The sequence below is a fragment of the Schistocerca serialis genome, chromosome 3 (genome assembly GCF_023864345.2).
Source record: "Schistocerca serialis cubense isolate TAMUIC-IGC-003099 chromosome 3, iqSchSeri2.2, whole genome shotgun sequence".
NCBI lineage: Eukaryota > Metazoa > Arthropoda > Insecta > Orthoptera > Acrididae > Schistocerca > Schistocerca serialis.
This window is the reverse complement of record NC_064640.1, coordinates 212,888,481-212,914,588: the sequence shown is the minus strand read 5'-3', so window position 1 is coordinate 212,914,588 and position 26,108 is coordinate 212,888,481. Positions and strand designations below refer to the sequence as shown.

Genomic DNA, 26,108 nt, shown 5'->3' with positions numbered 1-26,108 from the left:
AAATGTTGATCCCACATGGGTTAACATACTTTATGATGATGATATATCAAGTGCCTGTGAAGTTTTATTTGAAGGCTTCACCACATTAAAATCAAATAAAAAATTGTAAATGTGCATGGTAACAACCCAATTCAAATTTAGTTTAGTCTTTTTTTTCTCCTTTTAATTCTCCGTGATAATAATAATAATAATAATAATAATAATAATAATAATAAACAAGACCATGGATGAACATTTATTTAATGTTTGATACCACACTATTATTCATTACACATAGGAGGGAATGAGCAGCCTACAGGCACATGGAAAGCTTCCAACTCGTGCATTAGTGAACACCATCATTTGTAATTATCATATTCCTTGGTAATTTACATAATAGATAACACTGTTATACAAAAGTTTACTACACCGTCTTACATGTTATAAATAAGAAAAATGTTAATTTTTTCCTCAAAGAATGAACACTAAGTCATTATTTCACATAAAAAATTGTTGAAAACTTGACTGAAGAATAAAATAAACAAACTTGAATTCTTTAATGTACAGATGAGGGTAACTAGTTATTTTCAGAGGCAAGTTTTTGCTTCACACATAAAAGTAGCTTCAGGCATACCTTAAGGGAGTGTTGCTGGATTATTCGTTTACACAATATACAGGGTGTTCCTCCTAAAAGTCATCAGATGCACTTTCTCTGGTGTTTCAGCAGATATATGCCACTTACTTTTTGCAATGTTTAGCTGGAGTGAGCCTAAATAAATGCAGCACATCACATCTTTCATGTGACACCTATTGTTGGTGGAAAGCATCAGTTTGTTTCCTTGTTACAAACAAAATTCTTTCTAAAGCAGAGTTTTATGTGCTCATTTGATAGAGGAGTTCCAGGTTAGTCCAGTCCATTATTTGTTTTATCGAGATGTATTAACAGGACAGCAAAACATGAAGAATAATCAGTACTCCAGCAATAACAGCACCCCCCTGGCCTGTGCTGGGTGCTACCACCATGCTACTCACTCGCTGCTAGAGTACTGGTTATTCTTTGTGTTTTACAGTCCCTGTTAATACATCTCAACCAAAAAAATAACAAATTTGACTAATTTGGTACCACTATCAAATGGGCACGTAAATTCTTCTTTAAAATAATTTGATTTGTAATGGGAAAAACTGAGGCTTTCCAGCAACAACAGGGGTCACGTGAAAGACATGATGAATAGTACTTGTTTTGAATGACTCCAGTTACACATTTCAGAAATAAAATTGCAAATAGATGCTGACACATAGGAAAAAATAACCTGATGACTCTTAGGAAGGACATCTGGTATATAAATGACCAGATGGTTAATGTCTGACGTTCCACAAGGCTTTTCACAGGTGATGCTGTTGTATACAGAGAAATTACAATGCTACAAAACTGTAGCGAAATGCAAGAAGATCTGCAGGACTGACATGTGGTGCAGGGATTTGCAACTGGCCCTCAACATAAACAAATGTAACACACACAGAAAGATCCATTATTGTACATTACATGATGCAGAATAATCACTGCAAGCAGTCACATACATAAAATATCTAGGCGTACGCATACAAAGTGATCATAACTGGAACAGTCACAAAAAAAAAAAAAAAAAAAAAAAAAAAAAAAAAAAAAAAAAAAAAAAAAATAATCCTCAGGAAATTACTCCAGCCATAAAGGAGGTAGCTTACGAAACCCTTTTCCAAGCAATACTCTAATATTGCTCATCAGTCTGGGATAGGACTGATAGACAAAACAGAGAATATTCAAAGAAGAGCAGCACATTTTGTTACAGGTTCATTTAATAAGTGTCATGAAGATGCTCGGTCAACTTCAGTGGCAGATACTACAAGAGAGGCATGCAGCATCACAATATGGTTTACTGTTAACATTCCAAGAGGATTTGGTCCTAGAAGAGTCAATCAATATATTGCTTTCATCTCCACACATCTCACAAAAATACCATGAAAATAAAATTAGAAAGATATGAATTCAAACTGAGGTTTACCAGCAATCATTCTTCCCATGAAGTACTTGTGACAAACAGGAGAAGGGGGAAGTGCCATTCTTACACAAAAGCCCCTCCATCATACTCCATAAAGTGACTTGCAGAGTATAGGTGCAGATGCAGAATATGGGACCAATTTGAGAGCACACAGAGTGAAGCAGGAAATGGTTTTACTGACCACTGCTTATCCTACACTAATAAAGGTTGAAGACAATACCTCAAACTTAGTACTTACTAAGAATTTTGAAGATGTGTGTGTTGTTTTCCATAAAGCACTATTTTGATTTATCTTTAATGCATACATTTATAAAGAGAGCTTTGCAATAGTAGCTGAAGCCTCTAACCAGAGAAGAGATCATCTTTATTTTGTTGACAGTTAGTCAACAAAGCTGCCACTGTGTTCTTTATTTTGGTCCTATTCTACAACATAACTAATATTTAGTAACCTCAAGTTAGCACACCAGCTACCATCACCACAACAACATTCCACAATCAAATCACCAAAACAAGAAACACATGTAAACTTGCACACTAACCTATATTCATCTAGATATCTACATCATTATGCTGCAATTCACTCTTAAGTGTTTGGTAGAGGGAACATGGAACCTCCTTCTGACTATTGCTCAACCCTTCTGCTCTCTAAAAGTGCATGGGAACAATGAACACCTGAAGCTTCCTGTGCAAGCTTTGATTTCTTTTATTTTTAGAAAGATGGTCACTTCTCTCTATGTAGGTGGGAGTCAACAGTATGTTTTGGCTTTCAGAGGAGAAACTGGTGATGTAATTTTTGTGGAAGTACTTCACTGTAATGAAAAAAATCTTTGTTTTAATGATTGTCACTCATACTAGCTTTCATATCCAAGACACTCGCTGACCTATTTTGTGATAGTACACGATGATGTGCCCTCCCCTGAACTTCTTTGATGTCCTCTGCCAGTCCTAACCGGTAAGGACCCCATACTGTACAGCAATACCCCAGAAGAGGAAGGACAAGCACAGTGTAGGCAGTCTACTAAATTTTTTTACACCTTTTAAGTGTTCGGCCAATTAAGTACAGTCCTTAGTTCAGCTTCCACACAACATTTTCTATGTGATGGTTCCAATTTAAGAGGTTTGTAATTGTAATCCCAGGGTAATCAGTTGAATTGACAGCCTTTACGTTTGTATGGTTCATCATGTAACCAAAGTTTAACAGGAATGGCATCACACCTTTTACTGTTCAGAGTCAATTGCCACTTTTCACATCATGCAGATAACTTGCATAAATCATGTTATTTGTTTTGAACTTCTGGTGGCCTTACTAGATGGTAAACAACAGCATAACATGCAAACGATTTAAGAGGGCTGCTTAGCTTGTATCTTAAATCATTTATCCAGATTAAGAACAGCAGAGGGTCTATTAGACTTCCTTGAGGAAGCCCAGATGTATAGGTGTAAAGGTAGTCAACACTGCCCCATATCATTAACCACTAATTAAGATATGATCATGCCAAGCTCCTTCACTGATCTGTGATTGACTTGATGAATATTTGACAAACAGAATCCACTGAGTTATACTGCATGGCAAATGTTCAATAGATGTTCCTTCAGCTTCAAGTAAGCATAAAAAAGACCTCTAATGTTTAAAGACCTCTAATGTTTTCTATGAGTATCAAATAGTATCAGCAGCACTATAATATTGCTACTCGATGATGCTGTTGTGTATAGGAAATTATCATTATTGGACAATATAAATGAAATGCAGAAACACTCAGACAAAATTTCCAAATTGACTAAGCATCAGTACTAAATGAAATGATTGAATAAAATCAATACTAGGCAAGGCGAAGACTTAACTCTCATGGAAGGGTTCTGGGAAAGTGCAGTAGATCTGTTAAGGAAATAACGCACAAGACACTAGGGCAATGAATTCTATAGTGCCCCAATATTTGGAGCTCTTATCAAGTAAGCATGACAGTGATATCAAATACATTCTGAGACACAAAGCTAGGATCATAACAGTACAGTATATCCTGTATGAAAGGAAGAGAAATGCTCGAGCAATGTAAAATAGAAAACCTTAAACCTTGGAATTGCATACCGATATATATTTCTCTCTCTCTCTCTCTCTCTCTCTCTCTCTCTCTCTCTCTCTCTCTCTCTCTCTCTCTCTCTCCCCCAAACTGGTGATTCCTTGCTGGCTTGGAATGTCAACTGATACCCTTCTTTTAGTGAAGTCATGCAATAAATTTCTTTATTAAATTCACAACATCCTCATTAGTTAATCTACCCAACTAATCTTCCGCATTCTTCTGTAGCACCACATTTCAAAATTTCTTGTATTCTCTTCTAGTTTGAACTGCTTACTGTCCATGGCTCTTTCCATACAAGGCTATACTGCAGGCAAATATCTTCAGAAAAGACTTCCCAACCTTGCAGTTTATACTCTATGTTAACAAATTCCTCTTTTTCAGATATGTTTCATTGCTATTGACAGTCACATTTCATATCTTCTCTGTTTCAGCTATCATCAGTTACTTCACTGTCCAAATAACCAACTCATCTACTACCTTTAGATCCAACACAGGAAGTTAGCTGTACAGACACCCATTTGCTTTGCTGGAGCACGAATATTTGCTCCTCTTTGTGGCACTAAAATAGCTGTGATGATGTACGGTCCCTGAATGTGATCCAGAAGACATACTACAACTGATTCTGACAAGCTTCTGCCATCAACAGCTCAACCACTGTAGCAGATGATAAAGCTCATTTATTTACATGCACCAAAATTTCCGAAAAGGATAAACAGTTGATAGAGCTGTGCAATGAGGTCAAGAGCTGTTTGGTCTAAGCATCATGTGGGGGCAGATTTGGAGAATATATGGTCTACACATGCACATATATAGGAACTGCTTGTAAGATGGTGTTCAGAGGGGAAAGGTGAGGAATGGTTCAAGCATTAAAAATGCTTGTCATTCAACTCCTGGCTATCCATCACAACTGAAGTTGTCCTGTCTGTGGAAACAATAGCATAGACAGACTGACTGACTATGGGGGTTAAAATGTGCTAATTAGTGAAGTCATTAGTTCCTTCTTCCTTTAATAACTGAAACTTAAATAAATCCATGAGAAGAAAAGGGTGGACAACTAATTTGTTCTTTTGTGTCATCTGAGACACAGAAGCAGGCAAAAAGTAGAGTGAAAGAAAAACTAACATATGAAGTAATAAAATACAGTGAGGTGTGGCAGAATTCTCAAGTCACAGAATAATAAAAGTAATAGATAACAAACAAGTATCAAAATAAGGATGAATATAAAGACATAAAAAGATTGAAAAGGCATTGGGGCAGGTTGGTCCACTTTTCTGGGGCAGCTTAGACAGACGATTTGAATCTTTAGGAGATTCAGCTAAGGCATAAAACTAAAGGAAAAGGAAGTGAAGCAAAACGGTTGTAGAAATGTAATGAAACATTGTGAAATGTGAAAGGTTCAAGAGCCAGAAGTAGGTGGGGACCTGCACTGCCAGTCTTGCAGCCAGAGATCAACTTCAAATCCTGATCAACAGTGCTGCAGTGTCACTGCTACGTTGCCCACCCTCACCCATGCTGAGCTTGGCGGGTTTGTGCCACTCACAGCATCGCAATTACTAACAGCAGCATTTTCTGAATCCTTGGCGTTGTTCTCCTTCTGTTCATTGGTAAGACAGTGGTCCTGTCCCAGCTGTCATTTATTACAAGCTTGCCGAGATTGACCATATGTTGTAGTTATGTGTGGTGACGAGATTGACCACATGTTGTAGTTACGTGAGGAGTATGCCATCAGACTATTTGGCAACTGTTTGCGAAGTCAGTGGGCCATGAGTCAGTCATCGGTTGCCCCGGTGTTTTAGCTGGATTCGGGGGGGGGGGGGGGGGGGGGGGGCTGCATCCAACACCCTACATGTGGAAGCCCGGTGTGTTTTGCTGACGTTGGTAGTGGATGGGTGACTGGTCGACTTTCAAGCAGACAGATAAGCAGTGGTCAGCCTCCTCATTAATTAAGATAGGTACAGGATCTTGGGGTGATCAGAGTTTCAATGGACACTCCGTTAGGTTGCGTCTTATAGTAAACAAGGCATTCCTTTGTGGGGGCAATTCTCCATCTCTGCATTGTAATAATGTGAACAGCAACTTACATTATTTTTTGTCAACTAAATATTGACGCAAAATGTTTTAATGCTAAATACATTTCCTATTTTTAGCTTCCAGTGGATTGACGAAGTGCATTTAGTGTCCTCAATCCATTCTTTTTCACAATTTGGACTCCTTACTGAAGTCATACTGTCATACTGTTTCAGAATTCCTTGGGCTGGGCAGATAATTTTGAGGCACAAATTTCTCTTAAGGCTTCAATGGTACCTAAATTCTGTGGTCCTCACTCCATTCCCTTTACCATGTGTGACAGATAAAGGCCAAGTTGCAGCATTGGCAGGATGAAGGCATCACCTCTCCTATTTCGATGAGTTAGTGGGCCACCTGTAACTTTACATGTATGTAGGTGAGCTAATCAGCTGCCTAGAATTGGTATCAGGTGAGATGTGTGAAGCTGAACACTTGCAGAGAGCCCCAGGGCCGCCCAAGTGCCTCAGTCAGCCCCCCCACAGTGACCATTGCTGATGAGCCCAGTTGTGGGTACAAACGCTAGGCTGGAAATGGGAAAATCGCGGTACATGGAATTTGGATGATGCACTGACTGCTTATGAGGGCTATGCTCTAGCAATGGGGGAGTGTCTGACAAACTGAAAGATGGCTTCTTACACCCCTGTAAAATTTAACAATAAATTACAGTTACACAATAAAGCAAGTCTGAATACATCAGCAATCTCAGAAAAATGAAGTGCTACAATATTTACAATATCTTTGAAACTACTGAAGTTAATATTTACAGTGGCCAGTGACTAAATATTTTCTCAATGACCCTTTAAATTAACAACTTTTAAATGCTTCATGCAATTTAAGCAAATGATATTTCAGAGGGTAGCACTGTGCTATAGTTATCATTCCTGAAAGCTACATATCTGTATCTATTTTACTTATTGACTTATGGCATCTTTTATATCTTTTTATTACGCAAATGTCTGTCAGAACACTGTATCCTCCATGATAACACAGCAAATTAATGCAGCATGAATACATCATATCTGGTGATACTTGGGTATTTACTTAATGAATATTTTACTATTTTGCTAGTAACTTTATTTAAATATTAATTTCAACTGGTAATACAAAATCATGTTAATTTAAGAAGTGTCAATCGCTTGTGGTAGCTGACTTCACTATTAAAAAGAGTGCTGAAAGACGCTTCTGGCAAGCAGGCATAAATAATTGTTTAAACAATATTTAACAAAAATTCATTGTCATTTAATGTGTGTGCACTTTTATAAGAATACTAGCTTATTTACTTATGAACAAACTTTTATTTGTAATTTATCGTAAATCATTTGAGATAATGTGTGATATTCAGTCGTGTTGGGATTTATCATGGGTGGTGAACAGTCACTTTGATATTCTAACTTTTTCCACTTGCATTACGGAACTGAAAACACAGTATGATTCACTATTCTTTATACCACTTGCATTAATTTGTGAATCCTCATACTGAACTCTGAACTACTTTGAGCTGGCAAATGTTTCGTGTATTGTGATCATGAAATGGTCTTCGTTTTCACGAGTCTCCGATTATTTGGCTTAAGTATTTTACTACCATTCTTATAATGCTCTCAATGTAACTTTACTGCATTTGATAAGGTTATTTTCCATCTGCGTATTAACTAGAAATCATAGGACCACTTTCCATTTATTTAAGATGTACTAGCTTGAAGAAATATTATTCAACATAATTTTCTGTAGCCTAAATCAACTACAGATGTTAGAATAGAACCCTTTTTATTAAATAATTTATTTATCTTTATTTTATATTTCTGTGGGTCTTATCCATTCGTGATTCTAGCCAATGCAAAGATTATTGATGGCAGGATCACAGAGACAGATTATTATTAGCAGTTAGTTAGCTGCTGGGCATGAAAGCAGATACGCGTGGCTTGACCCTGTGACTACATTGTGCTACTCTTTTTTAAACAGCCACACATAGCTGAACTACCTAAGGTGCAAACAACTTCAGGTAAATTCGCAATTGGTTTGCTCATAAGGGATGTTGTTTAAAGATCAACTATTCATCAGCAAAAAACAGAGGAAGCATCACACACCCCTTTAATGGTTATTCAGAAGACCAATGGCGCCACGCACTGCTGCAGTGATTATACACTGTCAGTCAACATGCAATGTGTCATGATTTCATATCCCATTTTGCTGTAGGTGAAATTATTGGTGAAGTTTTCACTTGAGGGGGAGGGGGGACAGCAGTGTTTTCTTCACCTCGACTTGCACAATGCTTAACTGCACTTACTGTTTAACTTTGTTTCTCGGACTTTCCTGACCCTCAAGACACACTTGAGATCTCTGACGGCCATAGCAACTTTGTGTATCTGCCACAGACTGGTTTTCAATGAGGAGTTCCTGAGAAAGGGTGGGGACGGGCATTGATTCTGCTGGAGCAGCAATAAGGGTGGTTAAATGTTTAAAATATCTATCTTGCTAACATGATGAAGATCTTTGTTCCAGGAATCTCAGTTCCCTACAAGCAACAAGAACACTCATATTTCACTGGAGTATTGGAAGCACTTAACTGGTTTATCTTCCCTTCCTCCAACCCATTTGTTTTCTCAGTCATGGTTTGACACCAGCAATGGTTAGTGTTGTGTCTAGACAAGACAGCCTAGACACAATGAGAGGAAGCTGAAAGACACGCGCTTAAACTCACGCAGGCTGGCGTGAGGTCTGAAACAGGATACGTAATGAATGCTATAAAGAAAAGTACGTAGCTTCTGGAATACTTAACTTTAATCCATAATTGTAGAACATCGCTCTTGATGATACATGCTTCATATAATAAATATCAATTGAATACGGCGCCTTGCTAGGTCGTAGCAAATGTAGCTGAAGGCTATGCTAACTATCGTCTCTGCAAATGAGAGCGTATTTGTCAGTGAACCTTTCCTTGCAAAGTCGGCTGTACAACTGGGGCGAGTGCTAGTAAGTCTCTTTAGACCTGCCGTGTGGTGGCGCTCGGTCTGCTATCACTGACAATGGCGACACGTGGGTCCGGCGTATACTAATGGACCGCGGCCGATTTAAAGGCTACCACCTAGCAAGTGTGGTGTCTGGCGGTGACTCCACAGTTAGAACATTCACTGATGTAACTGATGATTTCTGTCTGACACTTTCCACAATATGTACAATTTATTCAACATTTGACTGGTATGAAGATATTAGAGTTGTGTGGCCTGACGGCTCTGAAACTTCTCAACTTTGTAACTAGTGGATTTTTTTGAAAGAATACTTTTAACTACAAGTACTAGTACCTTCCAGTTCCAATAAGGCTCTTTCACATTCTGCATTACATTTTTCAGTACAGTCGCATATGAAGTATATAAGATAGGTGGATATTATGGCTTATCTGTTCCTCTAGCTTTACTGTACTGTATGCAGTTTGCAGTTTTTTTTATCCACACAACAGAATATTAACTTCATTCAAGATAGGGTGGATGCCAAAAAATTTGTATGAATGAGACGAAACCTTTACGGAAATGTTTCAACTTTTGAAGCAGCACAACACTGATAACATTATAGGTTGTACACGATGTTATGAATGGTTCTTCCAATTAAAAAGTTGCAGACAAGCAACTGAAGATGGTCCTTGAGTTGTGGCACTTGCTTTCAGTATATCAAGAATCTGATTAATAGCGTAAGTTACCTGTGAGGAAACTTGCGAAGAAGGTTGGAACCTCAATTGGCTTGAGTCATGAGATTTTAACAAAATAAATTGGGAACATGCATTGTGTTACTGTAAATTTTATTCTTTGTTTGATGACTGCAGAGAAGAAAGAACAATTGAGTGAATGTTAGCAATAAACTCCTCAAAGAAGCTGATGATGACTAAACAGTCATGCATCACAGGAGACAAAGACTGGTATCATGGCTATGAAATTAAGACAAAAGGATCTTGAAGCCCAAAATCAGCAGGACAGCCTCACTCTAATGCCAATGACATGTTAACAGTATTTTTGTTTTTCAAAAATCCATGAAATTGTGACTTTCATATTTTTGTTTTCAGGTCAAACAACCAGTCATCACTACTATGCTAGTGTTTTTTAAAATGTGGCATGAGAAAATTCAGAAAGAAGACTATAGCTGTGGCAAAACAACAAAGAACTATCACCATGACAACATGTCAATTTGTGTAATTCATGCCAAAAAGCAGACTATTCTTCATAGCATACTCCAAGATCTCAATTCATATCATTTTCGTGTTTCCAAAATTAAAATCAGAGTTCAATGGATGCAATTTTGTCAATGACACAACTTTGGATGCCATCAGTGATTACAGAGAACTGATCACCGGCAGTGAAGGACATTCCAAAATAAACTTTCCAGGACTGCATGGTACAATGGAAACACCACTACAACATGTGTGAGTAGGGAGGGAACAGAGAGAGTACTCTGAACGGACAAGCTTGAAACATCTGGAAGTTGAATGAAAAATTTTTCCTCTTTAAGTTCAGTTACCATTTGACCAGACCTCATATGCACTTTCCTTTACAGATGCATCATGCTTTCACAGAAACATCTTTACAAATCTAAATATTCAGGTTATCTTTACCACTACCAATATAATATGCTTCCCTGTTTCACATCACATCAGAATATTCCCTTATGTATTGAAATGACATTTTCAGAAGTCTACTAGTTATCTTTCAATATGATATTGATTCTTTTCCCTTCCACCTATTATCTTTTGTTTATCCATATTTACAATGAGCTACCACTCAGCATATCAAGTGGAAATACTGCTTAAGTTCCTGCAAACTGGAATGTTGGGAATATATTATCATACCTTAAGGCAAATACATCATGTTTTTAGTATTCTCTGAAACTACTGACATGTCAAGTATCATTTAAGAAGGACATCCATTTTCTGAAACTTACCATTAACTTCTACACTAATGCACACTGATCAGCCAGAACATTATCACCACAGACATACTATTGACATAAACGCGTTCAGGTGATTGCAGCATCACTTGGTGAGGAATGACTGCTACTATGTGCATGTAGTATCAGTGAGCATGTTGTTCTTGTGTAGAATGGGGAAAGTGTGCAATCAATCAGAGTTTGACCGAGGGCAGATTGTGATGGCCCGAGGCTCAGCAGAAGCATTTCGGAAACTGCACTACTTGATGGGTATGGGGAGGAGTGCTGTGGTGAGTGTCAACATGTGGCAAAACCAAGGTGAAACCATGTCCAGATATGATGGGGTTGGGCGGCCATCCCCCACTACAGATGTCTGACGACGTAGTGTGGGATGGCCCAGAGGCTCAGCAGAAGCATTTCGGAAACTGCACTACTTGATGGGTATGGGGAGGAGTGCTGTGGTGAGTGTCAACATGTGGCAAAACCAAGGTGAAACCATGTCCAGATATGATGGGGTTGGGCGGCCATCCCCCACTACAGATGTCTGACGACGTAGTGTGGGCGGGCTGGTAAAAAAGGACAAGTGGCGAACTATGGTGGAACTAACATCACACTAAAATGCTGGGCAGAGTACAAGTTTGTCTGAACACAAAGTGAACCAAACACTCGTAACGATGAGCATCCGCAGCCGCCGATCCATGCACGACTGAAATGGGCACATGACCATCAGCATTGGACATTGGCACAGTGAGAGAGTGTTGCATTGTCTGATGAATCCTGATACCTTCTTCATCAAGCTGATGGGATGGCACAAATCTGTTGTCTTCCAGGTGAACAGCTCCTCGACCCCAGTACTGCGGGACGGAGACAAGCTGGTGGCAGTTCCATTATGCTCTGGGGAACATACACATGGGCATCCATGGGTCCAGCGGAACTCATGCAAGGCATCATGATAGCCAATGAGTATTGTACACTGGTTGCGGACCACGTACAAGCGTTCATGATGATCATGTTTCCCAAGAGCAGTGGCGTTTTTCAATACAATAATGCACTAGGTCACAAGGCCAGAGTGTGATGGAGTGGTTCAAGGAACACAGCCGCAAGTTCTGGTTAATGTTTTGCCCCCCCCCCCCCCCCCTCCCCCAGCCCCACAATTCGCCAAATTTGAACCCAACTCAGCATATCTGGAATGCGACTGAACAAGATGTCAGAGTTCATCATCCCCTTTCCTGGAATTTATGGGAATTAGACGACTTGTGTTTGCAGATTTTGTGGGAACTCCCTCCAGCAACCTACAAAGGGCCCAATGCTTACATGCCACAATGCGTCGCCACTGTTATCCGTGCCAGTGGTGGACATACCAGCTACTAGGTAGGTGGCCATAAAGTTCTGCCTGATCAGTGTACTTCAAAGCTCTGCAGACATTACAGCCATTGTTGGGAACAACATCAGAATATTGTGTCTCCTGTGCAAGTACATAATGGCTACTGAAATGTATCCAAAGTTTGCAGCAACAGATGACTGCCAACAGTGGAAAGTCACAGTTCATGGAACCTAGATCCACTAAAATTGAAAATCAAACAAACACTGTTGCGTAAGATCCCTAAGATTGTCACTATTTAGCACCCTGCAGGAAACATGTATAGTTTACTTATGACTACAGAGCTGCATCATTACTACATGCCCACAGAGGTAATTTCTGCACTTTCGGACCAACACCTTCAGCCTATAGCCCATAACCATCCTCCTATACAAAGGACACCGACTATTTCCTCTACTGACTCTCCACAGTTCCTGTTCCTTTCCAACTCAGTACGCTGCTCGTTACTGTTGATGTTACCTCCCTCTACACCAACATCCCAAAGCCTATTGCTACATATTGTCCGTATACCAGCTATGTCCTTCCCCCATGAACCATGGACCTTGCCGTTGGTGGGGAGGTGTGCGTGCCTCAGCGATACAGATAGCTGTACCATAGGTGCAACCACAATAGAGGGGTATCTGTTGAGAGGCCAGACAAACGTGTGGTTCCTGAAGAGGGGCAGCAACCTTTTCAGTAGTTGCACGGGCAACAGTCTGGATGATTGACTGATCTGGCCTTGTAACACTAAACGAAACAGCCTTGCTGTGCTGGTACTGCGAAACTGCGAACGGCTGAAAGCAAGGGGAAACCACAGCCATAGTTTTCCCAGAGCACATGTAGCTTTACTGTATGGTTAAATGATGATGGCGTCCTCTTGGGTAAAATGTTCCAGAGGTAAAATAGTCCCCCATTCGGATCTTTGGGTGGGGACTACTCAGGAGGACGTTGTTATCAGGAGAAAGAAAACTGGTGTTCTACGGGTCGGAGTGTGGAATGTCAGATCCCTTAATTGGGCAGGTAGGTTAGAAAATTTAAAAAGGGAAGTGGATAGGTTGAAGTTAGATATAGTGGGAATTAGTGAAGTTTGGTGGTAGGAGGAACAAGACTTCCGGGCAGGTGAATACAGGGTTATAAATACTAAATCAAATAGGGGGAAAGGAAGGGGTACGTTTAATAATGAATAAAAAAATAGGAATGCGGGTAAGCTACTACAAACAGCATAGTGAGCGCATTATTGTGGCCAAGATAGATACGAAGCCCATGCCTACCACAGTAGTACAAGTTTATATGCCGATTAGCTCTGCAGATGACGAACAGATTGATGAAATGTATGATGAGATAAAAGAAATTATTCAGATAGTGAAGGGAGATGAAAATTTATTGTCATGGGTGACAAATTCGATAGTAGGAAAGAAGGTTGTATACATGGAAGAAGCCTGGAGATACTGAAAGGCTTCAAACAGATTATATGATGGTAAGGCAGAGATTTAGGAACCAGATTTTAAATTGTAAGACATTTCCAGGAACAGATGTGGACTCTGACCACAATCTATTGGTTATGAACTGTAGATTAAAACTGAAGAAACTGCAAAAAGAGGGAATTTAAGGAGATGGGACCTGGATAAAGTGACAGAAGCAGAGGTTGTAGGTAGTTTCAGGGAGAGCATTATGGAACAATTGACAAGAATGGGGGAAAGAAATACAGTAGAAGAAGAATGGGTAGCTTTGAGGGATGAAGTAGTGAAGGCAGCAGAGGATCAAGTAGGTAAAAAGATGAGGGCTGGTAGAAATCCTTGGTAACAGAAGAGATACTGAATTTAATTGATGAAAGGAGAAAATAGAAAAATGCAGTAAATGAAGAAGGCAAAAAGGAATACAAATGTCTCAAAAATGTGACTGACAGGAAGTGCAAAATGGCTAAGCAGGGATGGCTAGAGCACAAATGTAAGGATGTAGAGGCTAATCTCACTAGGGGTAAGATAGATACTGCCTACAGGAAAATTAAAGAGACCTTCGGAGAAAAGAGAACCACTTGCACGAATATCAAGAGCTCCGATGGAAACCCAGTTCTAAGCAAAGAAGGGAAAGCAGAAAGGTGGAAGGAGTATATAGAGGGTCTATACAAGGGCGATGTTCTCGAGGACAATTTTATGGAAATGGAAGAGGATGAAGATGAAATGGGGGATATTATACTGCGGGAAGAGTTTGACAGAGCACTGAAAGACCTAAGTCGAAACAAGGCCCCAGGAATACACAACATTCCATTAGAACTACTGATAGCCTCAGGAGAGCCAGCCCTGACAAAACTCTACCATCTGGTGAGCAAAATGTATGAGACAGGCAAAATACCCTTAGAATTCAAGAAGAATATATTAATTCCAATCCCAAAGAAAGCAGGCATTGACAGATGTGAAAATTACCGAACAATCAGTTTAATAAGCCACGGCTGCAAATTACGAACACGAATTCTTTACAGACCAATGGAAAAACTGCTAGAAGCCAACCTCGGGGAAGATCAGTTAGGAATCCGTAGAAATGTTTGAACACGTGAGGCAATACTGACCCTACGACTTATCTTAGAAGATAGATTAAGGAAAGGCAAACCCACATTTCTAGCATTTGTAGACTTAGAGAAAGCTTTTGACAATGTTGACTTGAATACTCTCTCTCAAATTCTGAAGGAGGCAGGGGTAAAATACAGGGAGCAAAAGGCTATTTACAATTTGTACAGAAACCAGATGGCAGTTGTAAGAGTCGAGGGGCATGAAAAGGAAGCGGTGGTTGGGAAGGGAGTGAGACAGGGTTGTAGCCTATCCCTGATGTTATTCAATCTGTATATTGAGCAAGCAGTAAAGGAAACAAAAGAAGAATTGGGAGTAGGAATTAAAATCCATGGAGAAGAAATAAAAACTTTGAACTTCACCGATGACATTGTAATTCTGTCAGAGACAGTGAAGGACCTGGAAGAGCAGCTGAACAGAATGGACAGTGTCTCTAAAGGAGGGTATAAGATGAACATCAACAAAAGCAAAATGAGTATAATGGAATGTAGTCGAATTAAATCGGGTGATGCTGAGGGAATTAGATTTGGAAATGAGACACTTAAAGTAGTAAAGGAGTTTTGCTATTTGGGGAGCAAAATAACTGATGATGGTCGAAACAGAGAGGATATAAAATGTAGAATGGCAATGGCAAGGAAAGCGTTTCTGAAGAAGAAAAATTTGTTAACATCGAGTATAGATTTAAATGTCAGGAAGTCAATTTTGAAAGTATTTGTATGGAGTGTAACCATGTACGGAAGTGAAACGCGGATGATAAATAGTTTGGATAAGAAGAGAATAGAAGCTTTCGAAATGTGGTGCTACAGAAGAATGCTGAAGATTAGATGGGTAGATCACATAAATAATGAGGAGGTACTGAATAGAATTGGGGAGAAGAGAAATTTGTGGCACAACTTGACTAGAGGAAGGGATCAGTTGGTAGGACATATTCTGAGGCATGAAGGGATCACCAATTTAGTACTGGAGGGCAGCATGGAGGGTAAATATCTTAGAGGGAGACCACGAGATGAATATGCTAAACAGATTCAGAAGGATGTAGGTTGCAGAAGGTACTGGGAGATGAAGCTTGCACAGGATAGAGTAGCATGGAGAGCTGCATCAAACCAGTCCCTGGACTGAAGACCACGACAACAACAACCAGCTATGTTGCACTCCCAGCATAGCACCTCCACCCTGAGGGTTTGCTTAGCCTTGGCTTGTAGGTGTCTCTCTGTGAGTATTGTGTCCAGTAGATGTGGTATCATTTACAAATAATTTGTTTACACACTGGTTATTACAGGTGCCACCAGGGGGCACCAGCCACATTAGAGCAGTGCATGGACCACCAATGGCTGCAGTGCTATCAACTCCCCCATTTTTCATTCTGCATGCTGGGTACTTAATGTGTGGCAATCCTCCAGCAGGCAGCGTTCACTCTCTCTAATCCAGTTGTGGGCTAGGCACTGGCAGCACCAGTGGCCATCAGTCTGAACCACAATGAGACCAGTCCTAGAGCTCACATCTACACTGCTACTCCACCATGCCACATCACATCAAGTCACCTACGCCACACTGCTTCCGCACTGTGTCTGCATCATGGTGCAGTAACACAACTCACTTGCTGCTGCAGTGTCTCTCAGGGACTGTTAAGTCTACAGCAGACTTTCCTGAACTATTCTTTATTGTGAAATAGAAATATATTAATTGCAACCTGGTAATAATTACTTACTAATCAGCTATTACATGCAGCCTTAACAATTAGGATACTTCAGATGGTGACAAGGATAAATGTTTGCTGGCCCCAGCACCAGCCCTGTATTCATCCTCCAGTGTCATCTCCCACACAGCCACCACCCTCTTCCGCCATGGCCGGCCCTCTTCTCAAGGGTGGCACTGACGTACTTCAGATGGCGATGAGGATTTGTATGACACCACTGCACCCTTATTGTCTGTCACTTCAAATGGTGACAAGGATAAATGCTCTGCTGGTCTTGTTCATCACCAGTAACCACTCACTTCCAGCCAAGCCCAACACTCATGCTGTCACGGCTGGCCTTTCCACGAGGGTAGGCCTGCCCAGTTCCAAGCTAGTGATGAGACGGTGCACCTTCCTCTCGTCCAATGTGTGTCCACATCTTGCCTTCACCCACACCTAATGCTGCTCTGCACAATGCAGCCACAGTCAGTCCTTTTCCAAAGGACTGGCATCCATTGATGACGATGGTTGAATCTACACACCAACAACCCCAGAGGCATCTGCCATTGTTGTACTGCCTACCCACAAAGTCCCCTCCATCAGCCGCACCCGACACTGCCCAACCACTTCATGCCATCACCACAATGATGCAGCCATTGCCAGACATCCTCGTAAGGGTAACAGTTGAGGACACACCAGTTGGCTCCACAGACACCACTCCGCTTTCACTGCACCAAACTTAACATGTTGTCCCCTCTGGCCATTAGCCTGATGCTGGTTCAATCCACCTGTGCCTACACCACAGGAATGCAGTCATGGCCAGACTCCTCCATGGGGGCAGTACACCACATCAACGGGCACCAAGGGTCTTGCCCACATTCCCTCCTGCTGTGCCTGAGGACACTACTGCATCCTGTCTCTGGGATTTCTATCGGTCTGTATGCCGGGTCGTCTAGCAGTTATCGCACCTTGCTATCATAATATGCCACTGAATGTGGTATGGCATACATCGGCCAGACAACCAGGACAGTTGACATAAGGTGTAAAGAGCACCAAAGGCACACAAGACTTAGACAGGCAACCAAGTCAGCGATTGCTGAACGTTGTTTAGAACTCAATCATTCTATGAAGTATAATGATGCCAAGATTTTAACACAAACATTGAGATACTGGGACAGCGTCATCAAAGAATCTATTGAGATTAAGGTTGTGGAGAATCTCATTAACCGGGACACCAGTTTCTAGCTGAGCTCGGTCTGGAACCCAGCACTCGATGCAACTTGACAACATCCAGACCCCAAGGGACACAAGTATAAGGATGGAATTAGAGATGACAGCCCAGTACATGTAACTAAGGACGTATGTGAAATGGCACCTCAGACAACAAAGTATCTAAGGATGCTCTTCCGAGTCTTGAGCAACGATCTGAACACAATCAGCCTGTAAATGATGCTGCAGCCACTCCTGGGAGGCAAGAACTTCGGAGGGAATGCATAACACGACACAGCAAAGTAACGACTCAAATGACAACAATTGGAAGATGAAAGGTATTCAGCTATATTGACAACGGATAAGAACCACAAAGTACGTGCACAGCGTTCGGAACAGCCGTGGCTAGGAGAAAATGCTACAGCCGTTGCTATTGGTCGGCGCACACCACGGACAGAGTGCCAGATGCGGCACGGACCGCAGAGGGAACACCTAGCACAACATAGGCATAAATACCAGACTCATTCCACACTGGAATCAGTATCAGACAGCAGCTGAAGAAGACTGCAAGTCACACAGCTGAAATATCGCGCAGGAAAAATGCAAATAACTGGCAGAAACCCGATTAATCGACATGACAACGCCTCACCGGGAAAGCTTTAATAATTATCTTACATTATGACATCAGAGGATACTCCAAAAGCATGGAAATTTTGTGAACCATACTAAAACGCATAATTTGGCTTAAAGTGCTCATTCTTATGTTGAGATTCAGATGTAAATTTTCTTGGAGTATCAGCACTGTATTATCTCATGTTTGGTTCTCTATTATGGTCTAATGCCATATGTGCTAGAAGATGAAAATGTGTACTTTAACTGCAGCAAACAGTTGAAACTAGTCAATAGTGTGGAATTAAACACTTCATTTCAAATAAATTAACTGCCTCAACAGAAAAGGTTAATAAAAACCAAATTTATTTAACAAACCGACAAATATAACTTCATTGATCAGCAAGGCGATTAATGCTTGACTGTCAGAAAGGTGGAAATAAAATAAAATCTGAAACTAGTAACATATTTTAGCCTTCTGTATTTACGTGAATGTATTTTAATTCACTTGACAGCTCCTGGCCACAGAAATCTGTTTTGTATTCATTTGACGTGAGAGCAATAAATGAAGAGGAAACATGAAAATCACTTAACGTAAACACAGGTCACGTAGAGACTACCACCTCCCCACTACAACTCAGACTGCTCTGTGCATCAGGTCCAGATCTACAATATTTCCAAACTGGGGCAATAGTAGATAGTGACACTCCCCCTCCCTCGAGCATTTGAGGAAGGACACCAAAAATTTAAAAAAAATTGACTTTTCAAAAATATCTTTATTTTGTAGCACACATCTTTCTGAAGAGTTTGATAAATAAAACATATATGTTCGAGGGAACATAAGGCATGTTATTTGGTCTTAAGTGTGCCAAAGTGCAGTGCCACACCTCTTCACACATCATTCTTCCATCACACATCTCTGTATTTCGCTCTGTGGAATTCAAACGTGTAATATTTTGTAATGGGTGCTGTCAAACTATATTCAGGACAGTGGAAATTAAAATGTCCTGTGGTGCCTCTCCTGATCCCAGTCGGCCGGTTTGACAACCTGCCCCCCCCTTTAAAAAAAACTTGCAATTAATACTGGATGGGATTATTTGTAACTGGCAGAACAAGAACTCTTCAGAAAATATGCAGTCTTTACTGCCTATTAGCTAAAAACTTGCTGTTTTGTATGACATAAAATTAAATATGGGATACATAAAACCAGTAAAGACAAGAGACAAGCAAGACAGTACACATATCTTCAATCCTTAAGGCCTAGAATTTTTTTCTCTCTAATCTGGCCACAGTTTTGTATGGTGTACTTTCCTTTCTGAGAAAGAATCTATTACCTCATCAAAGTTTGTCAATGTTTTGCTACATGAAAAAACGAAATGTCATTGTCTAGTACTAGAAAAGCTGTTAATAGAAATAGTACCCAGGACTGGTGTGGTTTCTCGATCTGATTACACGTATTTTGTCACTTTCTGTCAGATAAAATGAAATAAGGCCTGCCTAATATTTAAGCAATTGTAACACACGCCAAATAAACGAAACTGTTTTGGCACCAATGGTCATTTTTATAACACGACAGAATATAATTCATGAAGTACCAATATCAAATGCCTATTAGGGCTACTACAAGGAAAAAGTTTTATGTTAGGAAATAGTGTCACATCTCATTCATACTCTCTAGCTTCTGAAGCACGAGATCGAAAAGTAGTAGTACAAAATTTTTATATAAATTTGGAATTGACATATTCTTCCATAATTTGTGAGAGTCCCTGTTTCTTCTCCTTCCTCGTTCAAACAAACAACATTGTAATCACTAATTCCATAACTATTCCTGCCAGTGCCAATACTTAGTCTCTGGTTAACTTCACTAACCCAGCCACAATCACTAGTTTAGTTATCCCAAGTTTATTCTCCGGTTAGGTGTTATTATGTGTTCGTACAACGTGTTTTCCGTGCTACTCCCAGAACAGAATCTTAGCCGCTGCTAGCTGGCAACTGTATAACTGGCCCTTAGTAGTGTAGCAGTCCGGTCAAAAATTTTCTGTCAAAATTTCATTTTCTTGGATACACAAAGAAGATAATACATAATCTTTGTTACCTTTTATTCCTGTTAGTCGTTTATTTCCACTCTGGTAGTCTAAATCCATGGATTTCGCTAGTAATTATAACAACGCTGATCATTTGCAAACCCAGCCAACCACATAAATAGTGATTGTCATTCACCCATCCGGCTTTATTCGGCACAGCTCGTATAGCCCCGTTCCCTTTTGTCTGCAGGAAAGTTTATTTCTAGAAGCGATGGGGATTCCCCTGGCAGAGACATCACGTACATTATGCATGCATTCAAAAATCAAGTTACGATTCATTCAGAAATAAACTTAGAATTAGTTCCAAAATGTTCAAAAACCAACAGGGATGCATTTCAAAATCATATGAATAATTGATAGACCTATGTGTAATGGAGGCTAGGTGCTTTTTGAAACAAGGTCTTTTTCCTCAATACTATGAATTTCAGTTATTACTTGGAACTATTATTTATTGTTAACTCTGTGCTATGAAATAAAATCTGTATTAGTTGCAACCTGGGAATCATCACTTATTAATCAGTTATTACGTGCAGCCTTACCATTTAGGTCCCTTTCACCCATGGTCTTGTCGCTACTGAATACTATGTTTCCCAACACCCAACTGACTCCCTGTCCTTTCAATGTATCACCTACAAAAAACATTCGTGATACCACCATGGTCATCTGCATGGCCTCATCCTATGCTAATCTGTTTATCTAGAGGAACCCTTCCCAGCCACCCAAAATACCAAACCCCTCATCTAGTTCAGATCAACTGAGGACATCTTCATGATCTGGACTGACTGTGAGGACACCTTATCCACGTTTCCAGAACCTCAACACCTTCTCCCCTATTTGCTTCACCTGGTCCTCCACAGCCCAATAAGCCACATTCCTTGATGTCAACCTACAACTCAAAAATGGCTACATCAGTACCTCTGTCAACATCAAATCTACCAAACACCAACAATACCTCTGCTTTGACAGTTGCCACTCATTCCACACTAAGTAGTCCTATCCACACAGCCTAGCCATTGGTGGTCATCATCATACCTGTAGTGGCAACAGTCCATCCCCAGAGGCCTTCGCAGATCAAAATTACTCTCCCCACCTTGTCCAGAAACATATTTATGTCATGTCTCCCCAAATCACCTACCGGCCGCCACATACCCACTGCCCAGCTACAAAGGAGCATCCCTCTCATTCCTCAGTACAACACAGGACTGAATCACATACTTTTCCACAGTTTCTACTACCTCTATGGTGCCCTGATATGAGAAATATCCTCCCCATCCCTCCCACAGTGGTATTCCTCTACCCACACAATAACCTTGTCTGTCCCTACTCCAAACCCCTTGCCTTGCCTTGCCTTGCCTCATGGCTCAAGTCCCAGCAACAGACCTAGATGCATGACCAGTCCCATACATCCTCTCACTATTGCCTACTCCAAACTTGTCGCAGGCATCTCCTACACCATCAAAGACAGAGCTGTTTGCGAAGGCAGCCATGTAGTCTACCAAGCTAGATGCAAACACTGCGCCACATTCTACGTGGGCATGATAACTAACATGCTGTCTGTTCACAGGAATGGCCATCAGCAAATTGTGGTCAAGAGACAGCTTGACAACCCAGGTGCAGACCTTGCTACCCAACACAATGTGCTTGACTTTAATGACAGCTCCTCAGCCTGTGTCATCTGCATTCTTCCCACGAGCACGAGCTTTACTTAACTGTGCAGGTGAACTCTCCCAGTAACCCAGCAACATATCCATTGTTCCTGTAACCTTTGCCACCCCCCCCCCCCCCCCCCCCCCCCCCGCTTCAACCTCTGCTAGTTTCCCTCCTCCATCTACCTATTCCTTTTCCCTGCTCCCCACTCCACTATTACTCATGCCTTGGATCTTGTCAATACATGTCTCTTCCCTGCCCTCACTCCAGTGCTACACATGCCTACTCCGCTTTCCTTCACCACAACACTGTATCTCCACCATGTCCCTGCACACTTCAACAGGCAGTACTAGCACCTTCTGACAGCCTTACTCTGCTATCCACCTCCCTCCTCCCACCCACTGCCCCATGCCTCTCCTGTTTGTAAAAAAACCCACCCAAGCAAAGATTTGTGCTCACCTCAGATGCAACTGAAGTTGGGTCTTGGCACCTGGAGACGATAGTGGCATGCATGCGCACGTGTGTGTGTTGTGTGTGTGTGTGTGTGTGTGTGTGTGTGTGTGTGTGTGTGTGTGTGTGTCAATGACTCAGTGCCTCTTCTATTTGGTGAGTAGCACTCTAGCCTTTTCATATTGTTGCCTTTGATACAAACACATACAACAAATATCTGCAGAGAAATGTTATCATTCCCAAGACTTCATACCATAAATAATGCTTACCTCCGAAGCAATTAATTCTAAACCACTCTTCTGTCTTTTCTTTTCTTCTTGAATCAATGCCCACATTTCAGGATCATCTTCACTTAATGATTCATTCCCAGTCCAACAAGAGGCTGGTCTCATATGTGGAAAGCCATTTTTCTGAAACAATACAGCAATCAATACAAGCAGATGGAAAAAGGGCATTAAAATAAACACATGTTATAGGATAATACCTAGAGTAAAGCAGAAACAGCAACTCTCTCAGATAGCAAATGACTTTAAAACACCTGTTCCTGGGACACAGGAAGGCGCAACGGCCCCAGATCGAATCTGGCTCTCTGATTAATGATAGGGGCCAGTGTGCCAGCTAACTTGGAAATAGTTTTTAGTTAGTTTTCTGCATCCACTTAGGTAAATACCACGTCAGTTTGCAAATTCTGTCTCGGTCACACGCGGTACAGACTTTGAAAAACATTATCACATTTGACTATGTCATTGCACTATATGTAAAAAAAAAAAGGGTACACAGTTTTCTTCCCAGGGGAGCTGGCAGTAGCTTCAAAATGCCTTTGGTAGTGACAAACTCATTGTAATAATAGCCTATACAGAAGTTTGGTACTCCCCAAACTTGAGAAGTTTCGTAAGTGTCTCAACCCCGCATTGGCTGGATACAAGGCCCCAGACAGGAATCAAGGAAAAACAGCAACTAGCCACTATTAATAATGCTATCTATTTAGAACAAATAATGCCATTATTAAGTTCAAAATGACAGTTTCATCATCTGACAGCTGTTCACATTTAAAATTACATATAGCTTATGCTCGATATGTGATGTTCATTGTTTTTCATCGTGGTAAAAAAGTTCCTCAGAATGGTGATGCCACTGAAAATCCTGCCTCCTTACAGCACTGTTGACTGCTTTAGTGCTGTGTCTAGATACGACATTGTCTAGGTGAATGGCTGTCCTCAACCTGCACTGCGCCACAGAGGACAGTGTTATACTACAGGGGACATTCACCTGAGCTTCCACGGGACTTGTGGCAGTAATTTAAGGTTTTATGAGGGATGTGAACTATGGAAATTATTGCAGACTAATAGCATCCTTCCATGCTCGACATCTCCTCTGACAGCCATAGCATCTTCCAGCAGTATAATTGTGTGTCAAAAGTCCAGAATCATTTTACAGTGGTTTGAAGAGGATAATTGTGAACCTACACTGATGTCTCGGCAAACAAATTCATTTAATCTGAACCTGATGCAACACACTGGAGACACTGTCAAGTGCCAGGGCTACTCTCACATAACACCATCTCATAATTTAATGGAAATAAATGATTTGTGCACAGACATATGGTGCCACATAATTCCAGAAATCTACTTCAGACTTAAATCCATGTAGTGCAGAATCACTGTTGTACTGCATTCAGAAGATGGACCAACATGTTATTAAGCAGGTAGTCACTATGTTCTGGTTGATTAGTGTATTTACACTCATGTCAAGACAAAAAACAGAACACCTTGAATGACTAGCAATGTGATGTTCATATGCATAGGACATGTACATTAGTATGTTCTGCAGAAATGATTAGCATTTCAGTCACCTCAGTTCAGCTTGTGTCCTGCTGCCTAGTAGACACAGGGTCTGCCATAGGCCCTGATAACTTATTCCACGTGTGATGGCATTGATGTGTATAAGGTTCGAGTGGCATCCTGTGATATAGCCACCCATGCTGCATTCACCTGGTTCCAAAGTTCATCTTTGGTGTTTGGAATTGGGTCATAGTGCTGCACCTGACATTTCACCATATCCCAAACATTTTCAGTTGGCGAGAAGTCTGGTGATGTGGCACGCCAGGGCAAAAGGCTGACATCCTGTGTCACCACGAAGACATGTTCGTGCAGCAACATGTGGTCATGCATTATCGTGCTGAAAAATTGTGTCTGGGGTGTTGTGCAGAAAGGGTATGGCTACAGGTCGCAGAATGTCATTCTTGTAGGTCACACTGATCACAGTGCCTGGACACGTACCAGTTGTGATTTGTGGTTGTACCCAATAGCATCACACATCATAAGACCTTGAGCTGGAGCCATATATCTTGTGTGAATGTAGTTACTGTGATGCCACTTACCCTGTCTGCGGAAAACCAAAATGTAGCTATCATTTTCAAACAAACACAACCTGGATTCATCCAAAAATATTATCCGATGCCATTCCTGTCCCTAGTGACGTTGTTCCATACACAACTGCAATTTAGCATGTTTCTGCACATTTGTCAAAGGTAGGCAGAGAAGTGGACAATGTGCATGTAACCCACACTATAAAAACGGCGACAGACTGTTGCCCCCGACAGTGTATAATGTACAATGAAATTTTCACTCTACAGCGGAGTGTGCGATGATATGAAACTTCCTGGCAGATTAAAACTGTGTGCCGGACCGAGACTCGAACTCGGGACCTCTGCCTTTCGCGGGCAAGTGCTCTACCAACTGAGCTACCCAAGCACTCCTGACAGATTAAAACTGTGTGCCGGACTGAGACTTGAACTCACACCTTTGCCTTTTGCGGGCAAGTGCTCTACCGACTGAGCTACCCAAGCACGACTCACGCCCCGGTCTCACAGCTTTAATTCCGCCAGAGCACTTGCCCGTGAAAGGCAGAGGTCCCGAGTTAGAGTCTCGGTCCGGCACACAGTTTTCATCTGCCAGGAAGTTTCAGTGTATGATGTGTTCCACTGTTGTGCCAGAGCCGAGGAGGACGCAGATCTGTCCCGCAAAGCCATTCGGATGAGGTGTCTGTTTTCTCAGGGGTGGTCTGGGTGGTGCGATCTGATCCATCTTGTCGTGTTCTACAGTCTTCCATAAATAATTCTGTACACACCCATTGCAGCAGTTTCCTGGATGGACATGTCGTATTCTCTCATGCTAATAATGCGCCCTATTTCAAATTCACTGATTTGACTGCATGTATGCTCAAGTCACACTGATCCATTACTTTGTTGTGCAGCAGTATTGATGTGGACCTTGAACCTGTGGGGTGACATTGTTCAAATGCTACTCATTTCTGCTGATCATAATATTGTACATGTCCTGTGAGTATGAATATCCTATCCTAGTCAGTTAAGGTGTTCCGTTTCTTTTGAACATGAGTGTACATTAAACAAAACATATTTTAAAGAAGTCACTGTACACAC

General features: G+C 41.1%; 1 protein-coding gene across 1 annotated transcript in view; it reads right to left on the bottom strand.

Moving 5' to 3' along the window:
- LOC126469934 (serine hydroxymethyltransferase, mitochondrial-like) overlaps positions 1 to 26,108 on the bottom strand; it is a 119,982-nt gene that overhangs the window by 79,578 nt on the left and 14,296 nt on the right. Inside the window, exon 2 of the mRNA XM_050097333.1 lies at positions 22,936 to 23,076. Coding sequence (XP_049953290.1) covers positions 22,936 to 23,076 — 141 coding nt within the window. The remainder of the gene's footprint in view (positions 1 to 22,935; positions 23,077 to 26,108) is intronic.